At 33.4% G+C, this 25634-nt stretch overlaps 2 protein-coding genes and 1 long non-coding RNA gene across 6 annotated transcripts in view; 1 reads left to right on the top strand and 2 right to left on the bottom strand.

The window, feature by feature from the left end:
* LOC105209142 (signal transducer and activator of transcription B) overlaps positions 1-1408 on the bottom strand; it is a 46742-nt gene extending 45334 nt beyond the window's left edge. For all 3 annotated transcript variants that reach the window (XM_029038282.2, XM_011179380.3, XM_029038284.2), the window contains exon 1: positions 721-1408. The gene's annotated coding sequence lies outside the window, so the exon portion shown is untranslated. The remainder of the gene's footprint in view (positions 1-720) is intronic.
* A 1284-nt stretch (positions 1409-2692) lies between these two features.
* On the bottom strand, positions 2693-25378 carry Mfsd11_2 (UNC93-like protein MFSD11). Its single transcript, XM_011179376.3, has 6 exons — positions 25257-25378; positions 24143-24749; positions 5059-5228; positions 4527-4996; positions 4033-4466; positions 2693-3962 (listed from the first exon to the last, which is right to left on the bottom strand). The coding sequence occupies exons 2-6, from the start codon at positions 24227-24229 to the stop codon at positions 3762-3764; spliced, it is 1362 nt and encodes a 453-aa protein (XP_011177678.1). The 5' UTR covers positions 24230-24749; positions 25257-25378; the 3' UTR covers positions 2693-3761.
* Positions 6868-11279, top strand: LOC128919925 (uncharacterized). Of its 2 annotated transcripts, none has more exons than XR_008470046.1 (3): positions 6868-6972; positions 7031-7718; positions 7778-11279. It is a non-coding gene; the product is annotated as an uncharacterized LOC128919925 (long non-coding RNA). The 2 variants fall into 2 exon arrangements; XR_008470045.1 differs by having other exon boundaries at positions 6871-7718; positions 7778-7972; positions 8025-11279.
* Positions 25379-25634: the final 256 nt, after the last annotated feature.

Genomic DNA, 25634 nt, shown 5'->3' on the forward strand with positions numbered 1-25634 from the left:
CTTTCTTTCTAAACATTCATTTGACTATAGTTTCGTAAGGTCCTATACGAATTAGCTTGCACACAAATTTATAATGGGTAAGATTGGCGGAAGTGTCACTAATCATATGCAAAAAGGAAACCCCATCCCCTTCTTTGCGCCGTCTCTGTATTTATGAGTAAATACGCTAGTACACATAGATACACATCTGCATATGTATAACGGCGTTTGTATGAATACATCTACGTAAACAGCGTAGCGTATTTTTGGTCGCTGAGGGTAGCTGTTGCGGGTGGATGAGCAAATAGATACACGGTTAGATTTAGATGTCTGAGATTCGAAAACGAAATAACATAAAATGGCAACAAACGTGCGAGACAAACGAATATATTTGCACACATGCATACGAATTGGCATAGACGCTATATTGAAATATACATATGTATATCGTTAAAGGCAGATGTCAGATGACTGCGACTCTTAACTCACGTCTAAGCAAAAACAAATCAATATGAATGCGCTGAATTTTGTTTTGCTTGACATTCGCTGCAGTTATTCACCAGCCATACCAGGAAAATCAGAAATTAGAGAAAATCAAAAAAATACATAATAAACAAACAAATGAATAGCTCAATGCAATCAATGGTCATCGATTTATTGAGCCCACGTTATAATTCTCATTAGCCACGACCTAAAGCGCTGCAAGCCGCAGCCTAAATTAGTATGACCAAGGTCTCTTACCTGGTGGTCGTTTATCTGCGCGACGGCGGAACTGCGGCCAATTGGAATTCCATGCAGCAACAGCCGACACTCCGACACTTTGGACACTTTACTTGAAACAAGCACCGCACAGAAATTCACGCTTCACAGCTGCTATGGAGGACACCAAAAACAACAATAGCAAAACACATCTTCTTTTAAGATTTATGTATGTTTTCAAATTTGCCTACGCTCTGGCACAGTTATTCGCACAAATTCACACTTTGTTTTCAACTTTTTATACCACATACATATACATATGTACGTATACTATAAAACACACGCGCAGGCACATCAATATGTTTGTATGTATGTACGTATGTTTTACGTATTTCGCTCTGCACCGAATGTGCTAATTGATTTGTTTGCATTTGCACACACTTCCAGCCTCGGTTGCTAATATTTCAATAGTTAAATCACAATACATGAACACAAAGAAAACAACAAATACAATAAAATCGTTATTGGAAATTATTTCAGTTTTGCAATCCACCGTAAGATTTAAACACTAAACACTTGGAAACAATAGGAAAAAACAAATTTTCGTTTCGATTTGGTGGGTGCAAAGAAATGCCAATGCAGCGCCGTTCAGCGACCGAAAAAATCACCCGCAGCGTTTCACGAACATCACCAACAGCGAATTAGCACTCAACTAACGTTCGACTAAATCACAAAGTCACACAGCGTTGTGCTGGGTCTACATTTGAAAATCACTCAAAGCGACGGCACTCACATAAGCGCAGCGCTTACTTTAGACCAGTCAATGCGACGCTGCAAAGCAGCTGTTGATTTGATGGCGTTGCCACTGGTTTGGTTATGAGTAATATGATGAATGGTATTGTTATAGCAAATATTTTATACCAATTTGAGCGGAAATAGTTGTTGTTGTATGTATTAAATAAGAAATATAGCGGCGGTTGTGAGGTTAATTCGTTTCGACTGTATATTCCACTGAGAGTTTCGAATTTGTTTATCCAGGAATGGTGAATGGTAGTTGACTACTTAAAAATTCAAGGTTAGATCGATACAAAGGATTCGAGTGGGGTTTTTGTTATAAATTAGTGAAGCTTTGAACACTACTAATGTATATAACAACTTTATTTGGAGCCGTCCGCGTAATGAAGATGAAACCATGAACAAAATGAGGTTTACGGCGATATTAATATTTACAGCTAAGCGCATAAAAATACAAAAACGAATACGCTGCTTGTATTATGTCGTACATAATGAGCTCCAGTGAAAAGCTCCTTCGATTCGGGATACCACAGAAGCCCACGCATCCATTGGAATGACCAAGGGCATGTCTGCACTTGAGATGTACAACTGGCGTGACTGGAAAGAACACGAATAGTAAAGCTTTTGTAACTGTTAAGAAACTTCGCTAGAAAAATGTTCTCAAAAAGTGCAGCATAGAGGCAGAGCTCTCGTAAATATATGGAATCTGTCTTGTGCAAAGAACAGTTACTTCTCCGGAGTTTTTTTTTGATATTATTATTATTATTTTTTATTTATGGAGCTACAACAACAACAGGTGCCATCTAGAAAACTGAAATTAATATAAGATGAAGTTCAGTTGACTAGATTGGAGACTGTGGTGTTGATTGATATTGATAGGTGAGGTTAGGTCAAGGGGTAGATCTGCAGAAAGCCTTACTTAGACAGCTTACACGGTTCTTTGTGGCAACCAAATATTCCCGACGGTTCGCAAAGACTCTTATGATTCAACAAAGCGCTTGAACTCTATAACAAGGTTCCTAAGTCGACTAATTTCGATTCCAGTCACTTCGTTTTAACCTTTGGTCTGGCGAATGCTGGACAATGAAGGTGGTAGTGCTTGAATTATTCCCTTTCGCCTACCTCCAAGCAGCTTTGACAACTTGGCAACATTTTTGACCCGATATTGTACCACATCTCTCTCAAGGAAGCGCTGCTTGAAAATAATACAGTCGACAAATTCGGAATTTTTTCATGTCAATATATAATTTAAAATTCCAGTTATGATTTACAATTTTAGATAAATATAACACAAAAATTCTTATCATAAAATTAATTTGATTTTCGGTATTTATTTATTACAGCTGAGCGGGTTTCGAAAGCACTTACACTCATATTTAATTGCATAACAGCGGACTTTTGCAAACTAAAAAAGAAATTAAATTAGAAATTTCAATGAAACTACGCCGCATTTCTTAAAAAAATCTCAAATAAATTTTTCTTCTTTTTTAAAAAGCATTAACAACACTACTAAACAATCAAAACAACAAACAAACAATTACTTGTTTTTGTAAAACGATTATATCGGTTGAAAACTGCGTTTCATCATTTAATAATTACGATCTAACATTTTTTTATTACATATATGTATTTTTAATAATATGTATATACAACAATTACAAACATACACTTACATTTAGCTAAATTCAAACAGGATTTCTTTTAATACATATAGTCAACTTGTGTGTGTGTTTTTTGTTTTTTTTTTTTTGTTTTTTGATTTTATAAAATATTGTATATATAAAAAAACGCATATCTAAAACAAACAATATGTATGTAGTTTGGCATTATAACAAATGGAAAATATTGCAATATCATTATTAAACGCATAAAAAATGCGTTGAAAATTTTACACTAGTGAATTACAATATAACAATTTCTTAGCTTTTGTATTTTAGCTTGACATTAATTATTGTCCCGGAAGACCAAACACTACCGACATGAATCAACGCACATTTACATACATCCAATATGTGGTATGTATAAATACTTTATGCACACACTGTAGACACGCACACTACTGTATCGCAACAATGTTTTTGTTTTACTTTCGAAGTACTTAATTACATTCAACCAAATATCGATTTCAACTTACTTATATGTAAATATACGGGTGTGTATATATGTATACGAATATATTTAACATGTATGCTTTTGCTTCAGCTTCATAATTGTTGTTGTCAGATCAGGTCGCATATGCCACATTTACTTGAGCTAACTCAGTAGCTTTAGGATTTGATGAACTTATTTTATTTATCATATGAAACAGAACGCGAGTCTTGCGAAACAGTTCGTGAGTCTTCTGGCGATTCACGTTGTCGTCGCTTCACCGCCCATTCGACAATACAGAAGCAGGCTGTGCCGATTGTGCCAAAGATCACCAAAATACCCAATTGAGCGCGCAAACCGAGATGTGAGGAGTAGAAGAAGCTTATGGCGGCAGCAATGGACTGCAAATAGATAGAATATTAAAAAAAATATTTCAAATAACATAAATTATATAAATTTCGTTATACCAACCTGCGTGAATTTGAAGAGCGCAAAGGCGCCCACAGAATTCTTCACATAAACACCGCCCAACATCGAGTAGATCTGCGTATTCATGCAGGCATCGCCCAAGCCCAACATAAAAGCGCATAAGAGAGCAATCCAAGCGCGTGGCGGATCCAAATACGAGATGTCTTCGGTGTCTTTGAATGGCGCATTGTCGGGCAAGTTGAGGAATATCAGAAAGAATGCAACCATGTGTATGACATAGCCGGCAATAACGATGGGATCGCGTCCAAAACGTGTGGTTTTCTTGCCCAGAATGCCAAAGAGGCCACCGCCGAACACCTCACCAGCGCCTATACAAATGCCAGCCAAGCCAACGATTTCCTTCGGTGTGTTGTGTATCTTCTTCGTGAAACCAATGGATGGTCCATAAACGCCGCTGAAGAAGGACAATTCAAGTCCTGTAAGTAATTTGAAATGTTACTTAAAATTTCCTTCGCTGCATCTAAACAGAAACTTACCAGTATAGAGAAATGCAACGCTGAGTAACAGCATATCTCTGGTGATGAAGAGCTGTCCGGCCGACTTGAGCGCATACACCGCGCTACCCCAGCCAGTACGATTTTGCTGTTGCTGCCGTTGCATTTCAGACGTGCCCACTGAGTTGTCTTCCATAGGACGCAATGCTGCCAGAAATACTATACCCAACACTGCTAAAGCCGTTAGTACACCAATAACCGTGCTTCGTGTGGTCGCATCAATATGTTCCTTATCTTGGAATTGGAAATAGACGAAGATGTTGCCGAAAAACATGCTGCACTGCAGTAGCGCCCAAAAGACGCCCGAGTTGCGTGATATCGTCGAGAGATCGCTGCAACGTGCCAAGAAGTTACCCTGCCCGGTCCAAGTGATGGCTGCACCGGCGCCCAAAATGCCACTCGACAAGTAGAGCAGCCAATTGGAGGGAAATAGAAACACGATCATGAAGAGCCTGCGAAAGGAGTATAAGTAATGATTAATATTTATGCAAGTAATGCAAATAGATGTGCTTACGTATAAGTGAGTGATCCCACCAGCATGGCCACACGTGGTCCTGTGAATGAGATGAAGGACGGCGCTAGCCAATTGCATAGCGAAAATGTCGTATAAATAATCGCCAAACTGGTGTAACCATCGCCGGTGAAGTTGTTGTCCTCCTTCGCAATACTATCCAGTATAGTTTTCTGGAAGAAAAAAATCAATATAATAAATTAATATTTACATATATTTTATCTACTTAAAAAAATGAATACAAATTTTGAGGTTAGGAAATGTATGGAGACTTGATCTGATAATATTCTTATAATAAGAACACGGGCACGGCCCTACAGACTAGAGGTCAGATCGCTAAAAAGATTATATTTCACGAAACAAACAAAATCCATCGGATAATGTAGAATCCAATCTATAGCTCCAACCATTTACTACTCGAGTTACCTTGCAAAACCGGAGAAAACCTCACTCAGTTCCGTTCATGATATTATCCCCGCATCCTTTTAACCAAAATTGCTAATCTTTCACATCTTCCCTATCGTTACACCTCATCAAAACTGTTCGTTCCATGGACTTACTAGTAGTTGACTTCGATAATAACTTCAATTCTATCACTAAAAAGAGGTTAGGTTAGATTAGGATAGGATATGAAGGATGATCTGTGTCTAATTCTGAGGGAACCACACTTGGACTGTTTAACACCTTTCTTTGTGAAGCCATAGAGACTCCGGTCGTAGGATTTCATGTCCCCTAGTCCACTCATATGGCTGAACCTATGAAATTTAAGGTTAATTTAAGGTCTCGCAACGACGGGACAGTTAAATATGCGTGTGGGAGCACAGTCGTCTTTCAAACAATTTCTAAAACTGGCATCGGCTCATATAACCTTGTCGGATGAATGCCGATTGATAACCGACTAGTTAAAACTCCAACAACTAGGGCAACGAACCTTGCTGTGGTCGAAGAATTCATCAGAGGTGCTTATGACTTCCCAAATATAGTAGTCACCATCCAAAAAACATGTTTTTTAGCTCATAATCACCTTAACCCTCTCAAGGACACACTAATATTTTTTTTTTAACAACAACAAACTCTGAAATATTTCAATTAATTGAAACAAAGGCAAACAGCAAATTTCAATTTGCAAATAATAAACATTGAAGTCGATCAATCAAATGCGGATACACCTTGAACTATTTTAAAGCATAACTTTCGGCGCATTTCATGGCAAGCGCCTACAAGCACATTATACACATACATACACATACAAATGTGTGTGTGTGTGCGTGAAAATAAATGCGCATCGGACTGAATTACGCTATAAAAAATGTTAAAACAGTCGGAAGTGAGTTAAATGACACAATTAGCATATAAATAACAGCAACGTGCTTGTTTCGTTGTTATTATTGTTGTTGTAGGCGTTTTTGTTGTCGTCCAATGATAAAGAGTGATTGACCGCATAATAAGAAAAACAAAAACAATATCGACTTATTTATCTACGTTGTGTACGTGTCAATGGACGGAGGAAGAAAACTAGAATATGCAAAAACAATAGTTGCAACAACAACATACAAGTAGATATATATAAATATATTTTTTTACTATTAGTTAATAATATTAATACATAATTTGAGGTTAAATAAATATATAAAAAATTAAAAATTATTCAAAGCATTAATTAATACAACAACAACAAAAACATAAAAGCACGTACGTCCTTTGTATGTACTTATATGAGTTTAAATAAATATTTTTCATAAAAAAAACTAAAACAAATATTCATTCAGCTGCCGTTGTGCATGCTTTGAACTTATACTTTAGTAGCTGCCTGCCAGGCATGCGGGTTTTTGTACTCTTCCCGACACAAGTCAATACTCAAAGCTCATTAAAAATGCCAAGCTTGCACAGCCATAAAGTTGTAGAATTTATTTCGAAGTATGTTTTTAATATCACACGAAAATTGAAATTTTAACGATTTTTGTATTTTTTGAAGTGCAAAAATCAGAGACACCAAGACGACGAGTTTAATTAGATGCAGAACAAGTATTCCATTGGAGCCGTGTAGAAAGCATTGAACTGCATTTATTTTAGAAGTATTTGTAAATAAGTATAACAGTCTACTTGAGTACAAATAATTGTGCAAGCAAGGCAAAAATGCTTAACTCGATTTTTGAAAATTTTGAAAAAAAAAAAAATTCGGCAAGTGTCAATTTCATTACTCAGAATCCAATTTGATGTTAATTGATATTAAATACGCAGAAATTTAGTTATGTTGAGTCATATTGTTGTTGTTGTAAGCCACTTGAACCATAGGCTGATCTTGTTTCTATTCTTAATAATTGAAAATTTATTTGCTGAAGGGTTGCAAATATGAGCAAATAACATACATACATTATAAGAAAATATTTATATAGAGAGATATGTGCCTAAAACAACGTCAACAACTCATGCATGCAACAAATTCCATATATTAAATTAACATTAATTAAGCTATATCAGCCATAACAAATGTGGAAGTGCGAATATAAATTCATACATACATACATACATACTTACACTTCAATGCCTATCAAACGTTTATATAAGAAAGTAACTAAAGTCAAGTGAATATGAGCAAGTCGACTAAATACAGTGCTGCGCAGAAATTAGGCAACGTTCATAAGTAATTATACTTTCAGTAGGTAAATGGTAAATATTCTCTTTATTTTTTTTCATATTTTGAAAACCGAAATACTTTCAGAAACAGTTGGAGGGCTAAAACAAATTATCTGGGAAGGTTACGTACCTAAAGATTCAAGATTTATATAAAAATCGCTGTGTCGTTTACGTTTTTCCCTCTAAGAGTCTCCGTATATTTGTCGCTAATAGATACCCGGTGTACATCATACTATGAATGAAGCCTTGTGAGAGTAGACCAACACTAACTCAAAATCAGGTATGTTTAACATTTCGAGCTAAATGGGCACAAACTTATAGTTGGATCCCAGTAAAGGGGATATATGCATGCCGTTGGACACTTGTAGACACTTAATTGATAAGTGGGTCATAGATTGGGCTGAATTCCGGTGGATAGAATCTATGACTTGCTCAGCTAGCAGGCAAACGTGGTCTGATTGGAATAAAGGCATCATTATCCTCTATTGTAGTGTAAGTGGATTCTAGTCCCGGATAATTCACAATGGGCCTCCGAAAGACCTAGGTGCGTCATCTGTCAATTCGTCTAAGAAATGTTAATATTTTTCTATGGCTTTTCGTTCACTATGTGATTAGCCTAGATTATTGTATGAAAGATATTTCAAAACAAATAATCGAAATTACATGAAAATGAAATTATACATGAACGACCAAAATGGAGGAAAGTAGCGTAAAAAATTATAAAATTTTTAATACTATATTTGGTTCCAAAATATTTTACGTGTCTTGTAGAATCAATTTTACGGAAATCTACAATATTTTGTTTCTCGAAATAATAAAAAAAGGTTATTCTTAATTTTCACCCAATACTGTACGCATTTTTTACAAAGCTCCTCTTCCATACAGTACATTTATTTGCATATTTATCTTGTTATTGTAACATTACGGCGCGCAATATAGAGAAATGCGATATCAAGTTGAGAATGTAGCGCAAAAATTAAATTAATGACGCATCCATTTAGCACACGAACACACTGACCGAAGGGATTGCTATAAATGCCGTCAAGTGGCGACTGTCACTGATGCGACTGACTGAGATTGTCAACAGAACGGGAAATGGGGATAATAAAATGAAAATAAACTCAGTGCAAGTAAAATTAGTTTGAAGACATGAGAGGAACTGCGCATAAACCAGAGATGTCATAAAAACTATGCAATTAATACTCGTAGGTAACCAAATGCTGCGCGTGTACACCATTACTAGCTTTCATATACGAGTATATTATATATCCGAGTTATTTTAAGGTATGGGGGTAAGAGCTGCGTAGCAAATGAAAGAAAAGTTCCATAAAGTTAGTGGTTGAGAAATTTCTAATTATTATACATGGAAGTTGAGAACCAGGCAAACATAATCTTACGAAATATTTTTGAAACGTTTTAAGGTTTTATGCATTTATCCTAGAGTGTTCTTCAGACCAGTTAGAAGGCCTCTCGTGATCTATGGCAATTATAGCGGTGAATAAGAAAGATAGAGTCATACGAAAGCTAAACTACTTCATCTCTCGAGACAGTACTAGAATATTGTGCCTGTAACTGATAGTTTTATACTCCCGAAAAACACAAGAAGAGTAATAATGTTTATTTTAGTAGAATTGCGTTCTCCAAAACATTATTTCGTCATTACCAAACAACAGTTACTCAAAAAACTTGATCCACGTCAAACCTGAAATATTTTGCACAAAGTAATCAATATTTTTTTTTTTCGAAATGCAATAATTCATTTCAAGAAGAACCGCTATTAGCCTTGTACTAACACGAATCCTAATAAATTATACACGATGAAATGTGCAATCAAATCGATAATGTAAAACCTGCCTCTACTATATTATTCGCACTTTGTTCCGGTGTTTATTTTTTGAAATTATTTTTTTTTTGTTTTTATTTGAAAAATTCAACTTTGGCTTACGAATTTGTGGACAAGTGACGCAAAACTAACCAGTTTGAAATAATTTTTTTTTTGCAAATGTAAAAGGCACACGCCAATGCCAAATTTTAAATGACGCAAAATAAAGTTGATGCTGAAATTTTGAGAATTTAAGAATTGCTAAGAAGAATGGAATCATATAAAGCATAAAAAATTGTTGGCTGAAGATATTTTTGGTTATACAAGAATAAGTGATAATATGCTCACGAATTACCCATTGCTTTCTTAAAATAATCCACGTAATTTTGGTCATTTAATTATTTCAGTCACAAATTGGGATCTTCGAAGCAATAAAGAGAAACTCTTCTTCATTCATGCATATAATATTAGAAACAGTCTCTCAGGCCAATACAGTGATTCCTATGCACCTGGTAGGTCACGACCGAGGCGGTCGTAAACTACGCCGTTCCTATATGGTCTTTTGGATGCAGTAGGGCGGAGTTAAGGAAGCTACAAAATTGTCAGAACACCGCTTTCCAGACTGCCACAGGTTGCATTGTGAGGTCTCCGGTCGTACACCTATACAACGAGGCCCGTATGCTGAATCTGTTAAGGAGCAGTTTATATGTTTTCACAAAAAGCATTGCGCAACTTCGTTCTGTATACTGTAGTATATTAAACTCCCACCTATCCAGACTGAACCCCGACATACCCAATATATGTCCTGCATACAAAGAGTCCCCGCATTACACAAATCACCTCTTTGCATGCCCAATTAACCCCATCCATTCCTTTTGGTTCGACCTCGTCGAAACAGGTCGTTTCCTGGATCCCCCGTACTTTAATTTTAATTTGTATCGTTCAAGACGCGGGCACTTAAGTTTTAGAAGTAGAATTGAATCAAATAAATGACAGAAAACCAGATCCAAATTCAAACCAGATCCATATTGCATATAATTTCAAGATTTCGAGATCCCGAGATTGTCCATTTTAGATACCGAAAAAACGGGACTCACAAATTTGAATTATAAAGCTTATTATCGCCGTACTCTCAGCTCATAATAAACAATTTTTTCCTAACATGATTTATAACAAAGTTAACCTTTTTAGCTTGATAAGGTTAAATTAATCTGAAAATAGGCCTCAAATTTACATATAAAATATACAAATATACATTTTTGCACTTCAAATTAAAATTGATAACAAATGTGCAATTCCACAAATATATAATACAGATATATATGCGCTAATTGCCAGCAAGTGTGTGAGTGAGTGCAATTATAATCTGTGAATTCACAAGTCAACCTAGATTACTTTGCTAATAAATAAATAAGTGAGAAAAAGCGTACATATTTTGTGTAAACGATTGACGTAGTCGCATAAATCGTAAGAAATCAATGGAAAAGTGGAAGACCTCAACACATAAAGCATATCAATAAAGGCCAATAACTGATAAGTCACTTTGTAACAAGTGCCACTTCAAAGCACATTCCAACGCACATGACCGCATTTTTTGCAAGGAAAACACACGCAGGAACAACAACAATATTTAGCAATATTTACAGTTCAATTACATTAAAAAACACAAACAAATATAATATTTCGTAACTTGCATACCAAAAAGTGAGTGTTTGTATTATAAAGATAGCGATTTTATTGAACTGAAAGTGAATTGCTACTTGCTTAAGCTCTTACCTTTTTATTGTAGTACTATCTAAAAGGTAATACTTAATTATTACGATTAAATTACTAACACTTGATAAGTTATGTAATCGACTGAAGCAAATTAAGAGCACTTTCATTTTCATTTCAATAATATTAATGGATAATCAGCGGGAATCGGTTAATTGCTTAACCTACATATATATGTATATGTTTTGTGGTCAACGCATTATTCATTAGTGTAATTATCTAAGCTTCACTGCTAAACGGTTTATTTCATATATTATATTGATCTGTCTTACAATATTTACAACAAATTTTAGGTTAGCTAGCTGAAGCTTGAGTCTATCTTCTAGATTATATAGTGTCTATTAGACACAATCAGTTACATCAAAAGAGTTGGACCTCTAAATCTAACTGTAAGTCAACCGAGTCAATTTTGGTTTACATATCACAAGATCAATGTTAAGTTCATCACAGAATATATATGTACATATTTGAAGGAAAAATGGAAAAAAATACTTAAATATTTAAGGTGCATTCCAAACTTTCCTGGTTACTATCAAGTGCCAAATCTAGAACATTTATACATAGAAATTCATGTCTCATTCACTGAGAACACCATGTGGGGAAAATTAGAGAAATCTAGTAATCCTTTTTAGGCTTTAACGAACCATCAATATGAAATAAGATTTCGATCCCACTGTAGTTGGTGTTAGGCATCAAAAGCTAACCCGGTTTAGTATTAGGTCTAGAACTTATATATAATACGGGATTACCCCTATAAGGAATTCTCATGTATTTACTAAAATATATTTCTATTTATTGAACTAAGTACCTAATCACTTCTGGCATTTCTCCGTATTCTCAAATTATTTATTGTTATTTCCGTTCCATAATAAGAACTTTGCGAAAATATAAACAAAACAAATAAATAAAACATATTTAAAGCGATAAAGAAACACTTCAGAAGCACTTAATACAACAACAATGTTACCAAGAATTGTGTCAAGCTGCTTATTAAATGGCGAAGCATAAAATTTGTGCAAAATTTTATCGACACTTTATTTACAAAGTAATAACAACAAAACAAAAACAAGTAAGGAAGGGCTAAGTTCGAGTGTAACCGAACATTTTATACTCTCGCAATTTATTTATTTAACTTTATTTATATTATATAATACACAATTTGACCCACATATTCGTCATATATATTGTATAAAGTCCATTGAAAGTTGGAAATCATAATATTAGTTTAGAAGCACCGAGGTCCTCGTGTTCGATATATGGGGTCTTAAAAATCTATGGTCCGATTTCGGTGATTTTTAGAATGGGGCTGCCACACTATTAACATAGTATTTGTGCAAAGTTCTGCACCGATATCTTCACTAGTACTTACTTTATATATTGTAAAGTAAACTATTCGGCTCGACATCAAAGTTCTGGTATATAGGAAGTAGGCGTGATTATGAAGCGATTTGGCCTATTTTCACAACATATCATTGGGATGTAAGGAAACTATTACAAACCAAGTTTTATTGAAATCGGTCGAGTAGTTCCTGAGATATGGTTTTTGACCCATAAGTGGGCGACGCCACGCCCATTTTCCATTTTGTAAAAAAATCTGAGTGCAGCTTTCATCTGCCATTTCTTATGTGAAATTTAGTGTTTCTGACGTTTTTCGTTAATGAGTTAACCCACTTTTAGTATTTTTCAACCTAACTTTTGTGTGGGAGGTGGGCGTGGTTATGATCCGATTTCTTTCATTTTTGGACTGCATTAGGAAGTGGCTAAAAAAAAAACGACTGCAGAAAGTTTGGTTTAGCTCTATTGGTTTCCGAGATATGTACAAAAAATTTGTAGGGGGCGGGGCCACGCCCACTTCCCCAAAAAAATTACATCTAAATATGCCCATTCATAGTGCGATCCTTCATACCAAATTTTATTTCCATAGCTTTATTTATGGGTTAGTTATGGCACTTTATGTGTTTTCGGTTTTCGCCATTTTGTGGGCGTGGCAGTGGTCCGATTTTGCTCATTCGAAAGCAACCTTCCTATGGTGCCAAGAAATAAGTGTGCCAAGTTTCATCAAGATATCTTAATTTTTACTCAAGTTACAGCTTGCACAGACGGACGGACGGACAGACAGACATTCGGATTTGAACTCCACTCTTCACCCTGATCACTTTGGTATATATAACCCTATATCTAACTCGTTTAGTTTTGGGTGTTACAAACAACCGTTATGTGAACAAAACTATAATACTCTCTTTAGCAACTTTTGTTGCGAGAGTATAACAAAGAAGTGTGAAAAAACGGAGACACACATCAATACATATCTACACATAAATCAAAAATGATAACTTGAGTGCACCTTGGTTATTGGTTAATGGTTTTGGTTATGGCAAATACCACATAAAAATATTAATGCCAAGCTCGGTTGATGCAGCAAAACCGAATTCCAAAAATGCTTATGCAAATTTTCGTTATTACTTATCGGTGTGTTGAGCCATAGCAACTCTGTTTCCTGGCTCGCATTTCAAATCGCTAGCTAATATTATACGTGTATATACGAGTGCAAATGCACCCGTTTGTTTTTTCAAGCATTAGTCAACATTTAATAACAATACACACACACACAGTTGCTCACTGATACTTTATTTTTATTGTTATGTTATTGCGTTGTTCATTTTACCGCAAGCCAATATGTAGATATTTTTTCCAAATATTGCGCGCATGCGCTCTAAAAACCAAAACTAGACAACGAATGAAGTATGAAAACAAAGCATAAAATAATGAAAAAATAATTAATTAAGTTAGAAGAAGTAAAAAAAAAATATTGTTATAAGGTTGACTCACTTGCTAGCAGAAAATCGAAGATCTTTTTTAATTCTTTGATAGATTACACTTTTTTTGAAGTTATTAATCATGTTTTGCGACATTTCATTAAATGAACTATAGAGGTTACGAGGTTAGGTGGGTTTAAAAATTTGAAAAAAAAAGAATTATGTCTTACTATGTAGTACAATAAGTTTAAAATATTACCCAAACATATCAAATCGATTCGAGTAGAATTCTAAGAGATAGAACCTTTGGAAGTTTTGCCAATTAGGGAATGAAAGTTACAATATAATGCGTTTATCTCTAAACTAATTTTTTTAAATCGGTGGACACGATTTTTCGAAATGTTATGAAGTGATCTTGTCAAAACACTCATCTTTAAAATAACATTATCTAGTTAATAAACAAAGGATTTATATCTCGAAATTTAGACCAAAAATGTGTTTTTTGTTCCAAGTCTGACATTTCAAATTTTAATATTTTTATTTTGATATTTATCTATCCGAAATATATTTTTTTTTATCTTGGATGAACCAATAATGAATAAAAGTTTCACAAAATATTTTTATATATGGGTCTCAGATATGCTCAATTATTTAAATGAAAATTGTATATATTAGAAAAGAGTAGAAATACCCATTTTTCAACATCTGAAACCCGCCATACCCCTTAACACGTTCCTAAAATTCCCAATATAAGCATTTTCGTGACTCTTGATTGATTTTATATAGTTGTACACATCGGTTAATATCAAATAAAATAATTATTCAAAAATTTAGCTCACCAAACAGACACTTGCCCTCTATCACTCAACACATGGACAGTTTCAGTATAATTTATTGTTAATTAAATACTAATTGGACAATTAATAAGTTACTACAGGGTACGGTAAATACGTGCGGATCAGAGAGCTGCAACGGGTATATCATTTTCGTGCACACTCGAATGTCCACTCTGATTTTGTTTGATCAAAGTTTTCGGTATGAATACACGTATTGATCGTTTGGAGACATGTTCAAAACGAACGAGCCTTTCGCGACACTCGAAACACAAGCATATATGCTTGTTTTAACAGAGTGCCGAGTTGACACTCGTTTGTGAACGAGCTGGCACTCTAACCCGATCGTATTGAATGTGATCGAGTCACACACGAGTGTGCACAAAATTTCAGAATATGTATGTATGTAATTGGCAGTCATGCTATTATTGCGTAGTGATTGTCAACGATTATTGGTTTTGTTTGTTTTGTTTACTTTTTATAATTCATAATGACAACGATAGAAAATTCGGGTTGTGAGAACATTTCCAATTGCACAAACACCTGGTCTCCACCTGAAATTTGTGATTTAAAAAAAATTAAAATATTTAAGTGCAATGAAATGTTTTTTATTTATGATTTATGAATTAATAAATAAAATAAGTTTTGAGTGAATTCTATTCTTATATTGAATTATTCTTTTATAATATGTACTATGTACGTCTAATATTCAAATTATTCAACAAAAAAGCTAAGACAGAACGCGACATCCCGACGCCAACAAACATACATACATATGTGTGTACGTATGTTTATCTATTATTTTTTGGTCTTCGAGTGCCACTCGAGTGTTTCGATCACAATCAACACGTGCACGACACACCCGAAAATATAATATACATAAAATCCGAGTTTGCTGCTTGCACTCGAAAATAGGACCGTCGTGATTGTTCGTTTGCGTTATTTTCGCTTCGGGCTCCAAACTCGATCGAACACGTGTTTGAAGAGTGTTTCGACACACTCGTACCGAATTTAAGCTAGTGTGATTGAACACACTCGAACATACCCGAAGCTGCTCTCTGGTGCGGATACTGAATTGAAAATTTTTTATCTTAAACTCGTTAAATATCAGTTTGTTAAATTAAGGATCGCTCCAGGCAAATTTAAATTTAAATCTAAATGGAAAGTAGACATGCTTATTAGCCGATCACATCTATTAATAACTTTCAACGCGTCTCTAGATCTAGTAGATCCCCTACTCATCGGGACGTTTCCGATGTCACAAAACAACCTCAGGAATATATAGTGTCGGATATAATAAAACTTGAACTAGTTTCGAGTTATATAGATGATTAGAAAAGAAGAGAATTAGTTCTATAAAAACATTAGAAATTTATTCTTTCAACTTAAATAATGGTAAAAAACTCATTATTTTCTCACATCCATTGATTTCAATAAATAATTATACAATCGCATGCTAATTGAAACACTGTGCAGCGAAAAGTGAATGGCTCAGTGTTACGGCTGAGTGGCTAACTGGTTGGCTGTGTGATCTTTGGCTTGGTTATTATTTCCAAATGCAGAAAGCAAATATCTTTTTGTGGGCTCGTCTCTGCTGCTGCTGCCACTACTTGTTGTGGCGAGTGTTAGTGCATATTTTATGCTTATGAGAGCAGCTATACGAATTACATTAGGGTGGGACGATTAAAATTAAAAAGAAAAATTGGACAGTTGAAATATATGTTGTATTTTTAATGTCATTTAAAAAAAACTAAAATACAACAAAAATCACTTCAAATATTACTGACAACGGAAGAATAAAAGGGATTATTTTTGGAAAGCATTTAATTAAAAATTGCCCCTCCGTCTAAAATATATTTTTTAAATTTATATTTACATATTTAGAATTTGAAATTTCTTCACGAAAACTATTCAATCAATTAATACAGTCTATGTTTGAAAAATGTATGGATTTTACTAAAATGCATTATTTTTTAAGAAATACTCGAAAACACATTAAAAATTTAGGTTTTAATTTTTGAAAAATTCAGAAAAAAAGTAAAATTTTTGTATCAAATGGAAGTATTCTGAAATTAGACTTATTCTGGAGGCTGGCTGCCTATCAAATGAAGTACAAAAAATAAGATAATATAATCGGGAAATAATGGAATTTTTAAATTTTGCAGTATTTCGGAATTACTACAGACACTGTGAACTAAGACGTTTTAGAAAAAAAAGTTTTCGAGAAATCTGAGTAATATTTAAAAATCTTTATGTATTGAATCAACAAAAAAACGCCCCGCCCTAATGATTTAAGTATTCAGGTGCATACATATATACACAAGTACATTCATAAATGTGAATGGCTAGAGGCAAATAGAGCTACACACCCACTTTGACGAAACGAAAACCAGTTCTACAATACAATTACAAATAGGCAAAAAGTATTGAATTAAATTTTTGTGTGTATGCAAAGGTGTACAAAAACTATAAAACAAAAAATAAATAAATTAAAAACAGTTAAGCCAACCACGAATTCCAACGTAGTGCGAAAATTAAAACTGAATTTTAAGCAGCTACAACTACATACCTTACTGTCTATGTATATGTTTTCGGTTAACTGAAAAACATACAAATATTTACAGTGCACATACGTTAGACATGTGTTATTGCTTTCTCTTTTTCGGTGACCGTGAAACTTTTGTGCGCGCAGAGCATATGTTTACATTACAAACATATTTATTTATTTATTTATGAACAAATTTTTACCAAAGTCGTAAACGACGAATTCGCGTCTTCTTGTATAACTTTGTTGGCATTGAAATTTCTGTTTGTTGACTTTTCAACAGTTTTGCACTTAAGAAACTTACAAAGAAATGTGTTTGCGGAAAGGAGAAGGAATGAAATTAAAGACACAAAGACACATTTTTAATCAACTAAGTAGGAATTTGAAAACTAAACGCTTTTTATATTACAAAAACAAATATACATATATAGTTGTAGAAAATAGAATCCGGTTGGCGATAAAAATTGACCGTAATTTCTGCTTATTATTGCGCTCCGCTTGACAAAGCAAAAAAACTACAAAGAGTTATAGAAAATATAAAAAAATATTTATGCACATTAATTGTGGAAAATTCCTCGGCACAGGCAGTGCAAAGTGCAGTTATTACAGCAAAATCAAAAAATGTGATTTCAAAAGCAAGCCAATCTGTAATAATATCGAGAGCGTGTGTGTGCCGTTACAAGCCTGAAGGTTGTTTTAAATCATTATAATTACAGCATATCCATGAAGCTATGTGTATGTTCCTACATATATAAGTATATTAAGGTGTGAGTGTGTGCGTTTGGCTACATGAAATAGTTTCGTTCATTGACTTGCTACACTCGTTGCTCGAATGGGCGCTCCAAGTAGACATTCGTTTTTGAATCCACTCATTGATCTCACTGATCAACGAAGAAAATGCCACGATCTGCGGCAAATGCCCCACAACTGAGATTGGACAAAAAATGGCAAAAGTATTTCTTATTTTAAGATAGTATACTGTACTAAATTTAAGGCCTGTACTTGCCGTAATTGGCTGGGCTAGGCGACTGGGCGCGCGTTTAGGCGCTTTGTTTCAAGCCGCTGTTATATAGTATATATTTAATAGGTAGGTTAAAGATATGTAAGTTGCCAACGAGTTTAAGCTTTTCTTTTTTCTTCATTATATTCTCTTTTCTTATTATTTTTCATTCCAAACCGGATTTTTTTTTACTTATTTTGGCCAACTTACACACATACACTCACACAATAATTGGAGGATAGAACAAATACTTGTGTACATGTGTATGGACATAAATACATTTTATTTTACAATTTAATAACAGGTTCTGGTCTTAAGTAGGCTATGGACTGGTAGAGACTTTATTTGAAATCCGTCAAACTTCTTTTCGAAATTCTTTGTGATGTGATTGCCTTTAATTTTATTTTAGGCTATTTAATTTAAATTTATTCAATTTAATTTTTTTTAATATTCTAATTTTATAATAATTTTTACTTATTTTTACTTTTACAATATACAATTATATTTTATATTAATATTTATTGTTTAAATTAAAGCATTTTTCAAAATATATTTTTATATATTATAAGGTAAATTTTTTTTTTTAATTTTAATTATAGTATTAAATAATGCATATGTTCTATATTTCCATTTAAATCTTTAGTTTGAAGAACTTATATTATATTTTTCAATAAACTGCATTATATATTATTTTTACATATTTTTTAAGGTTTATTACATTTTTTGAAGAAAATTTATATTTTATATTTTCTGTTTTAAATAATTGTAAATTTTTTTTTAATTATGTTATAATATATATAATATTTTTAATATTTTTTTTCTTTTGTTTGTCTTTTTTTTAACTAAAATTATTGCTTAATAAAATATTTACACTAAAATTCCAAGCTCATAAAAAAGATTATTAGAGGGGATATTTACCAAATTAAAATTTTTTCATTTTTTTTCTATTTATTTTAATTGAAAATTTTTATATTATAATTTCTATTTGCAAATCATTTAAACATGAATTATTAAAAATCCGCTAAGTTGTAGATCTTACCGTACCGTTATTTTGAATGTAATTCACACAAGTAACTAGCCTTGAAAAATTTCTCATTATTAATTTGCATGCCTAAACAGAACTACATGCGAGTATGAATGTTTGATAAAGCTCGTACTTGTATCTCAAAAAATACCGGATTGCTCAATGACCTTGATTGCGTTCATTGGTCACATTATTTATGTTCATACAAATACATTTACAAATAAAAAATCTAAAGACTTCAATATTTTTGCAAATGGAGCGATGTTAACAAAAAATGTTATCAACAAGTTACTTTTGGAGTTAATTTTTATACTCTCGCAACAAATGTTGTTAAAGAGAGTATTATAGTTTTGTTCACATAACGGTTGTTTGTAACACCCAAAACTAAACGAGTTAGATATAGGGTTATATATACCAAAGTGATCATGGTGAAGAGTGGAGTACAAATCCGAATGTCTGTCTGTCCGTCCGTCTGTGCAAGCTGTAACTTGAGTAAAAATTAAGATATCTTGATGAAACACTTATTTCTTGGCACCATAGGAAGGTTGCTTTCGAAAATGAGCAAAATCGGACCACTGCCACGCCCACAAAATGGCGAAAACCGAAAACACATAAAGTGCCATAACTAAGCCATAAATAAAGCTACGGAAATAAAATTTTGTATGAAGGATCGCACTATGAAGGGGATATTTGGATGTAATTTTTTTGGGGAAGTGGGCGTGGCCTCGCCCCCTACTAAGTTTTTTGTACATATCTCGCAAACCAATAGAGCTATATAAACGAAACTTTCTGCAGTCGTTTTTTAGCCACTTCCTAATACAGTCCAAAAATGAAAGAAATCGGATCATAACCACGCCCACCTCCCATACAAAGGTTAGGTTGAAAATTACTAAAAGTGGATTAACTCACTAACGAAAAACGTCAGAAACACTAAACTTCACATAAGAAATGGCAGATGAAAGCTGCACTCAGATTTTTTTACAAAATGGAAAATGGGCGTGGCGTCGCCCACTTATGGGTCAAAAACCATATCTCAGCAACTACTCGACCGATTTCAATGCAACTTGGTTTGTAATAGTTTCCTTACATCCCAATGATATGTTGTGAAAATAGGCCAAATCGCTTTACAACCACGCCACCTTCCTATATACCAGAACTTTGAAGACAATCTGAATCGTTTACTTTACAATATATAAAGTAAGCACTAGTGAAGATATCGGTGCAGAATTTTGCACAAATACTATGTTAATAGTGTGGCAGCCCCATTCTAAAAATCACCGAAATCGGACCATAGGTTTTTAAGACCCCATATATCGAACACGAGGACCTCGGTGCTTCTAACCTAATATTATGGTTTCCAACTTTCAATGGACTTTATACAATATATATGACGAATATGTGGGTCAAATTGTGTATTATATAATATAAATAAAGTTAAATAAATAAATTGCGAGAGTATAAAATGTTCGGTTACACCCGAACTGAGCCCTTCCTTACTTGTTTTTGTATACATTGCAAAAACGGTACTAAATTATGACTAAAATAGCAAAAACCTCCACGAATCCAATCAAACTTTAATGACTTATAAACAATTTGATGTTATCGTTATTATTGTATTTAGTAAAATTTCTTTTTCACTCTAAAAAATGTCGCAACATTTCCGAATTAAAAATATTTATATATTTTATACCATCAAGTAATTTATTACTTTATCTAATTTGGTTGAATGAAACCTTAACAATTTTATACACCATAGCTACTTGATTTAATTACAAATAAATATGTTTAACCACTTACAAAAACCCTCATATAATGATAAAACGTGATTCACTGATAAAATATTATACATTATTTAAACACATAAACATGCATACCTATGTACAAAAATACATAAATAAATGTATGTACATATATACAAAGGACATTCGCATTATAATAAATCATGATAAGGTAGTATCAGTACTTATTTGCGTATATAACGGTTATTAATTGATTGTAAACATAATATTTATGACATTTGGATTATTAGGTAATGTTCTTGCAGCGTGAAGTGTCGATAATAATTATACTATTGTAGTTAATATTTTGTGTACATATGTATGTATGTATGTGATAAGCATTGAAAATTTCGACAAGTTTGCAAGCAATTTTTGGGATTTTCTTTTATCATTAATTATAAACCAAAAACGACTTTAAAGTGATAAAGGATATTGCGAAGAGAATAAAAAAAATAACGAATGATGCGATCTTAATTGCGTTTTTAATACTACAGAAGTACTTAAGCGAATAGCTATAGCTGTAGAGCAGTTCAACTGTATTTGTATGTACATATAATATATAATACAATAACAAAAAATATGGGTCATTAACGTTATATTTTCAATTATGTAAGTACACATTTACTCAGTTCATTAACTACTTTCATATAAACAACATACAAGTTCAAATACCGTTAACTACACAAGCAACATTCCATAAAATATGAGTTTCAAACACGCTATATAACATAAAATATCTGACTGTATGCATAAATATGTTTATACTGAAGAATTTTAAGCATTTCTAATTGAATATTTATATTACCACACCCACTAAATATTTTTAGAACTTTTTTAAACTAAAATTGTGCTACAAACTTTTCTTAAATTTTGTAATACATGCCATACCCACAAGAGCACCTTGCGTGACTGGAAACATTACAAAAATTTATTGAAAACTGTATTGAAGCACTATGCGATGGCATAATTAGACCTTATTTAGGTCAACATTGTCTTAGACGTAGCAAAACAAAAATCAATATTGTTGATAAGGTAGTAATGAGAGTAATAGCGGAAATGTAACTGGTTAGATTGTGTGACATGTTCATCAATTATGTGTTGAATACGTAGCTGCATTCTTACATACATATTTACATACAAGCATACATATTACAAGTGCATTCTATTAAAGAAATATGGACAAAATAACATGTTCGCTCAAAAATAAAAGACGGACTTTTTAAAGCGGTTAGTTAATAATTTAAAAATAATTATACTAATACAGTGGAACTTCCATAACTCGAACTTCTATAACTCGAAGATCTCCATAACTCGAACACTTGAATTGGCAATAGAAGTAAAATTTCATACAAATTTCATTCCATAAATCGAACTTTTCCACCAGGGCATAATGCAAAATTTAAAATTTTACTATCAAGACAGAATTTTAAAAGAGTCCCTCCATATTGTGTGGAGGCGAACAAAACATATGATATTAACTAATGGATTGCATAAATCATCTAACAAAGGCATGGGATATAGACGACGTCAAGAGCCAAACAATAGCAAACTGTAACAAACGAAATTACGCAAGACATATTTTAAGGTAAGTCCATAAAGCTTTTAGAAATATTGTATAATATGTTTTAATGAAAATTTCTATAACTCGAAGTCTCTCTAAGTCGCAGTTTTTTTGTGCATTATGGTGATGCGAGTTAGAGAAGTTCCATTGTATTACGAACAATTGTGTGGATTGATTGATTCAGAGTATTTTTCTTAAAACATTTTAACTAAAAATCACTTTTGAGTGTGTTTCTGTAAAAATAATAATTTTCTTAATTTTTAAACATTCAAACAATTTTAATTCAACTATTTCAGTAACAAAAAGTGTACATTTAACATATGGACAATTTCCATAACTTAGTTCATTGCTTTTATTTAAAATTTGTTTTTTTTTTCAAAAAATTATTTATGTTCTACAACCACTCATTCAAAGAATATTAAATTAAAGGCCATAGAATTCAATTACCACAAACACACATTTACAAGCAAACATAAAACCAAATGCACGACTTTCACTTAGAGGCCACAGAATCAAAAAGGCACAACATAAATAAAATAAATAAATAATTGTGCACTTGTACTTCTAAGCTTGTGTTGTAGCAGACAAAAAAAGTGGGCGATACCGTTGATATACAATCTTAAGCAGACAAGGCTGGCAATGCTTGTTAACCGCCCACGCTACGGCATACATAAGAACATATATCTTCCGATTTACGCAAGCAAATAACGTATTATAAAAATACGGATTCTTGGCGCTCCTTTTTCTTCTATGAATAACTACATTTATAAACAGGAACTGTAGATATGTATGCACGCATAAAAAAAGTTATGTACAAAGAAGCTTAAATAAGTATGTTGGTGCGTGCGCGCATAAAAACGTTTCCTCTAATTTGGTAGTGTTTTTTTTTTTTTGTTGTACTGACTGTAACATATTTTTTATGCTCTCCATTAATGGCTAATGGATTTTACGAGGCGGAAAACACTGACGCGGCTTTGGCATTGTATAAAAATAGGACTAATATGTAAGGCATAGATCGACCCCTTGACCTTCGTGTTTATGACATACTAACTTCAGAGGACTACGCTTAACGATACAATGCAATAGCACGTACTTGTATTAATTTTTTCTTTCACAATTCACAATATTGTTACTTCGACAGTGAGAACACCCACACACATCCTGAACATATGTACATATCTGCACCTATGACCAACAACAGACAACATTCAACGTCCTTGGTGTATGCCAAGGATGCGCGCAATTAAAGTCAAGGATATGGTTACATACAAATGTATGTATGTATGTTTGTTTATAATACTCTCTATACATCTGTGCATGAAAACCTATTTGAAGCGACTGCAACAACACATGCTTACCTCAATGTTACCCATGGTTTGGAAGGCCGTGAATACGAACATAAAGCCGAAGCCCAATATAATGACATTGACGAACTTCAAATCCATGTTTTAGCTTATTTTCCAGTGCGTTCAGTAAAATTCAATTTGATTTAAATGCAAATAATTATGCAGGACGTTCACAACGACCGATATTCCTCTTTGATGCACTGCTATGCCAGTATTGTAGGTCGTTTGTTTAGTATTGGTGGTTTATGGTGGTGGGTCGGTTGCAATGTGTGTGTGTGTGGCCACCGAGCAAACACTCGAGACGCTTAGACGCACGGACACACGTATGCCCACTTGAAAGAGCCTCCTACACTTCCGCTGTCGTGCATACGTCCTCGCTACGTACGCAAACAGCAAATCCGTTTCAATGTGAAGGCAATGTTGTCACAACCGATATTTAGTGTCAATTTACAAGTAAATGCAACAAAAACAATTTCGATTATTAACGCCAGCAGATGAAAGTTACTTTTAAAAGCACGTATTTGTTTAACGAAAGTCACGAATGTTAGCTTAAATCACTGCAATATTCATAGCTTTACACAACACGAAATAGCAAAATCGTAGCAAGCACACTTTAAAACTGCACAATAAAATTGATTAGCCTTTGCACAGTGGGTGTACAATTGGAAATAAATTGTGTGGGCGGTGACTTCTTGTAGCACATATTAACTAATCGCAACGTTTGACGGATGCTACGTAATTACACGCATTTACGTAGCTGAACTGATGTATATTCAAGCAGTATATAAATTTTACAAATCAACTGATCTTAAATTAAGATGCAAAGCGAATGATGTGCGTCTGAAAACCAGACTGGACAAAAGAAAATCAACTGCACCGACGTTACCGACAAATAACGACGCAATAGGAACACGATTAACGCGACGTTGTCAGTAGACGAAAGCAAAATGAGAACTGGAGTCAGAAGCTCCAATTCTAATATACTATATAAGAGCCCCAACCGCTGTGGTTGCCACGAGAGCGCCAACACACACACACACACACAATTGTACACAGACTTGTGCAAATACGAGCGATAAGAGGCGTTTGCGCGTTTATACATTGTTTTTTTCTTTGTTATGTTTACCGAGTGGGGGGCGGCGAATGTACAAATTCCATGTTTTTGGAGGTATGTACAAAAACAGAAACACCGAGGAAAATATATTGATAAGGCAGCAGCAAAAAGTAAATAGAAAATTGACAAAAAGTACGATAAAAAAGTCACCAAACACTTCCTAAATTGGTATTACCAGATTGTGTTGGAATGTCAATTTTTTATAATTTTATAAAGTTGCGAAATTCTTTCTACTAGAAGTAATAATTGTAATAATTTAGAAGAAAACTATTTTAGTTTATTTTTATACGGATTGAATTAAAAGGAAAAGAATTCTGCGTATATTTATACATGGTAATACGAAGATAGTTGTAAGATAAATCTTTAATTTATTTAACAATCATATTTCTT

The sequence above is a fragment of the Zeugodacus cucurbitae genome, chromosome 2 (genome assembly GCF_028554725.1).
Source record: "Zeugodacus cucurbitae isolate PBARC_wt_2022May chromosome 2, idZeuCucr1.2, whole genome shotgun sequence".
Lineage (NCBI taxonomy): Eukaryota > Metazoa > Arthropoda > Insecta > Diptera > Tephritidae > Zeugodacus > Zeugodacus cucurbitae.

Bases quoted from the DNA above. Each gene is read 5' to 3' on its own strand.
- Mfsd11_2 (XM_011179376.3), bottom strand. From the start codon at position 24,229: ATGGATTTGAAGTTCGTCAATGTCATTATATTGGGCTTCGGCTTTATG. The intron at 5,229-24,142 runs GTAAGCATGTGT...TTTTTCTTCCAG, and splicing joins AAACCATGGGTAACATTGAG to AAAACTATACTGGATAGTAT. The intron at 4,997-5,058 runs GTAAGCACATCT...CTCCTTTCGCAG, and splicing joins GTGGGATCACTCACTTATAC to GCTCTTCATGATCGTGTTTC.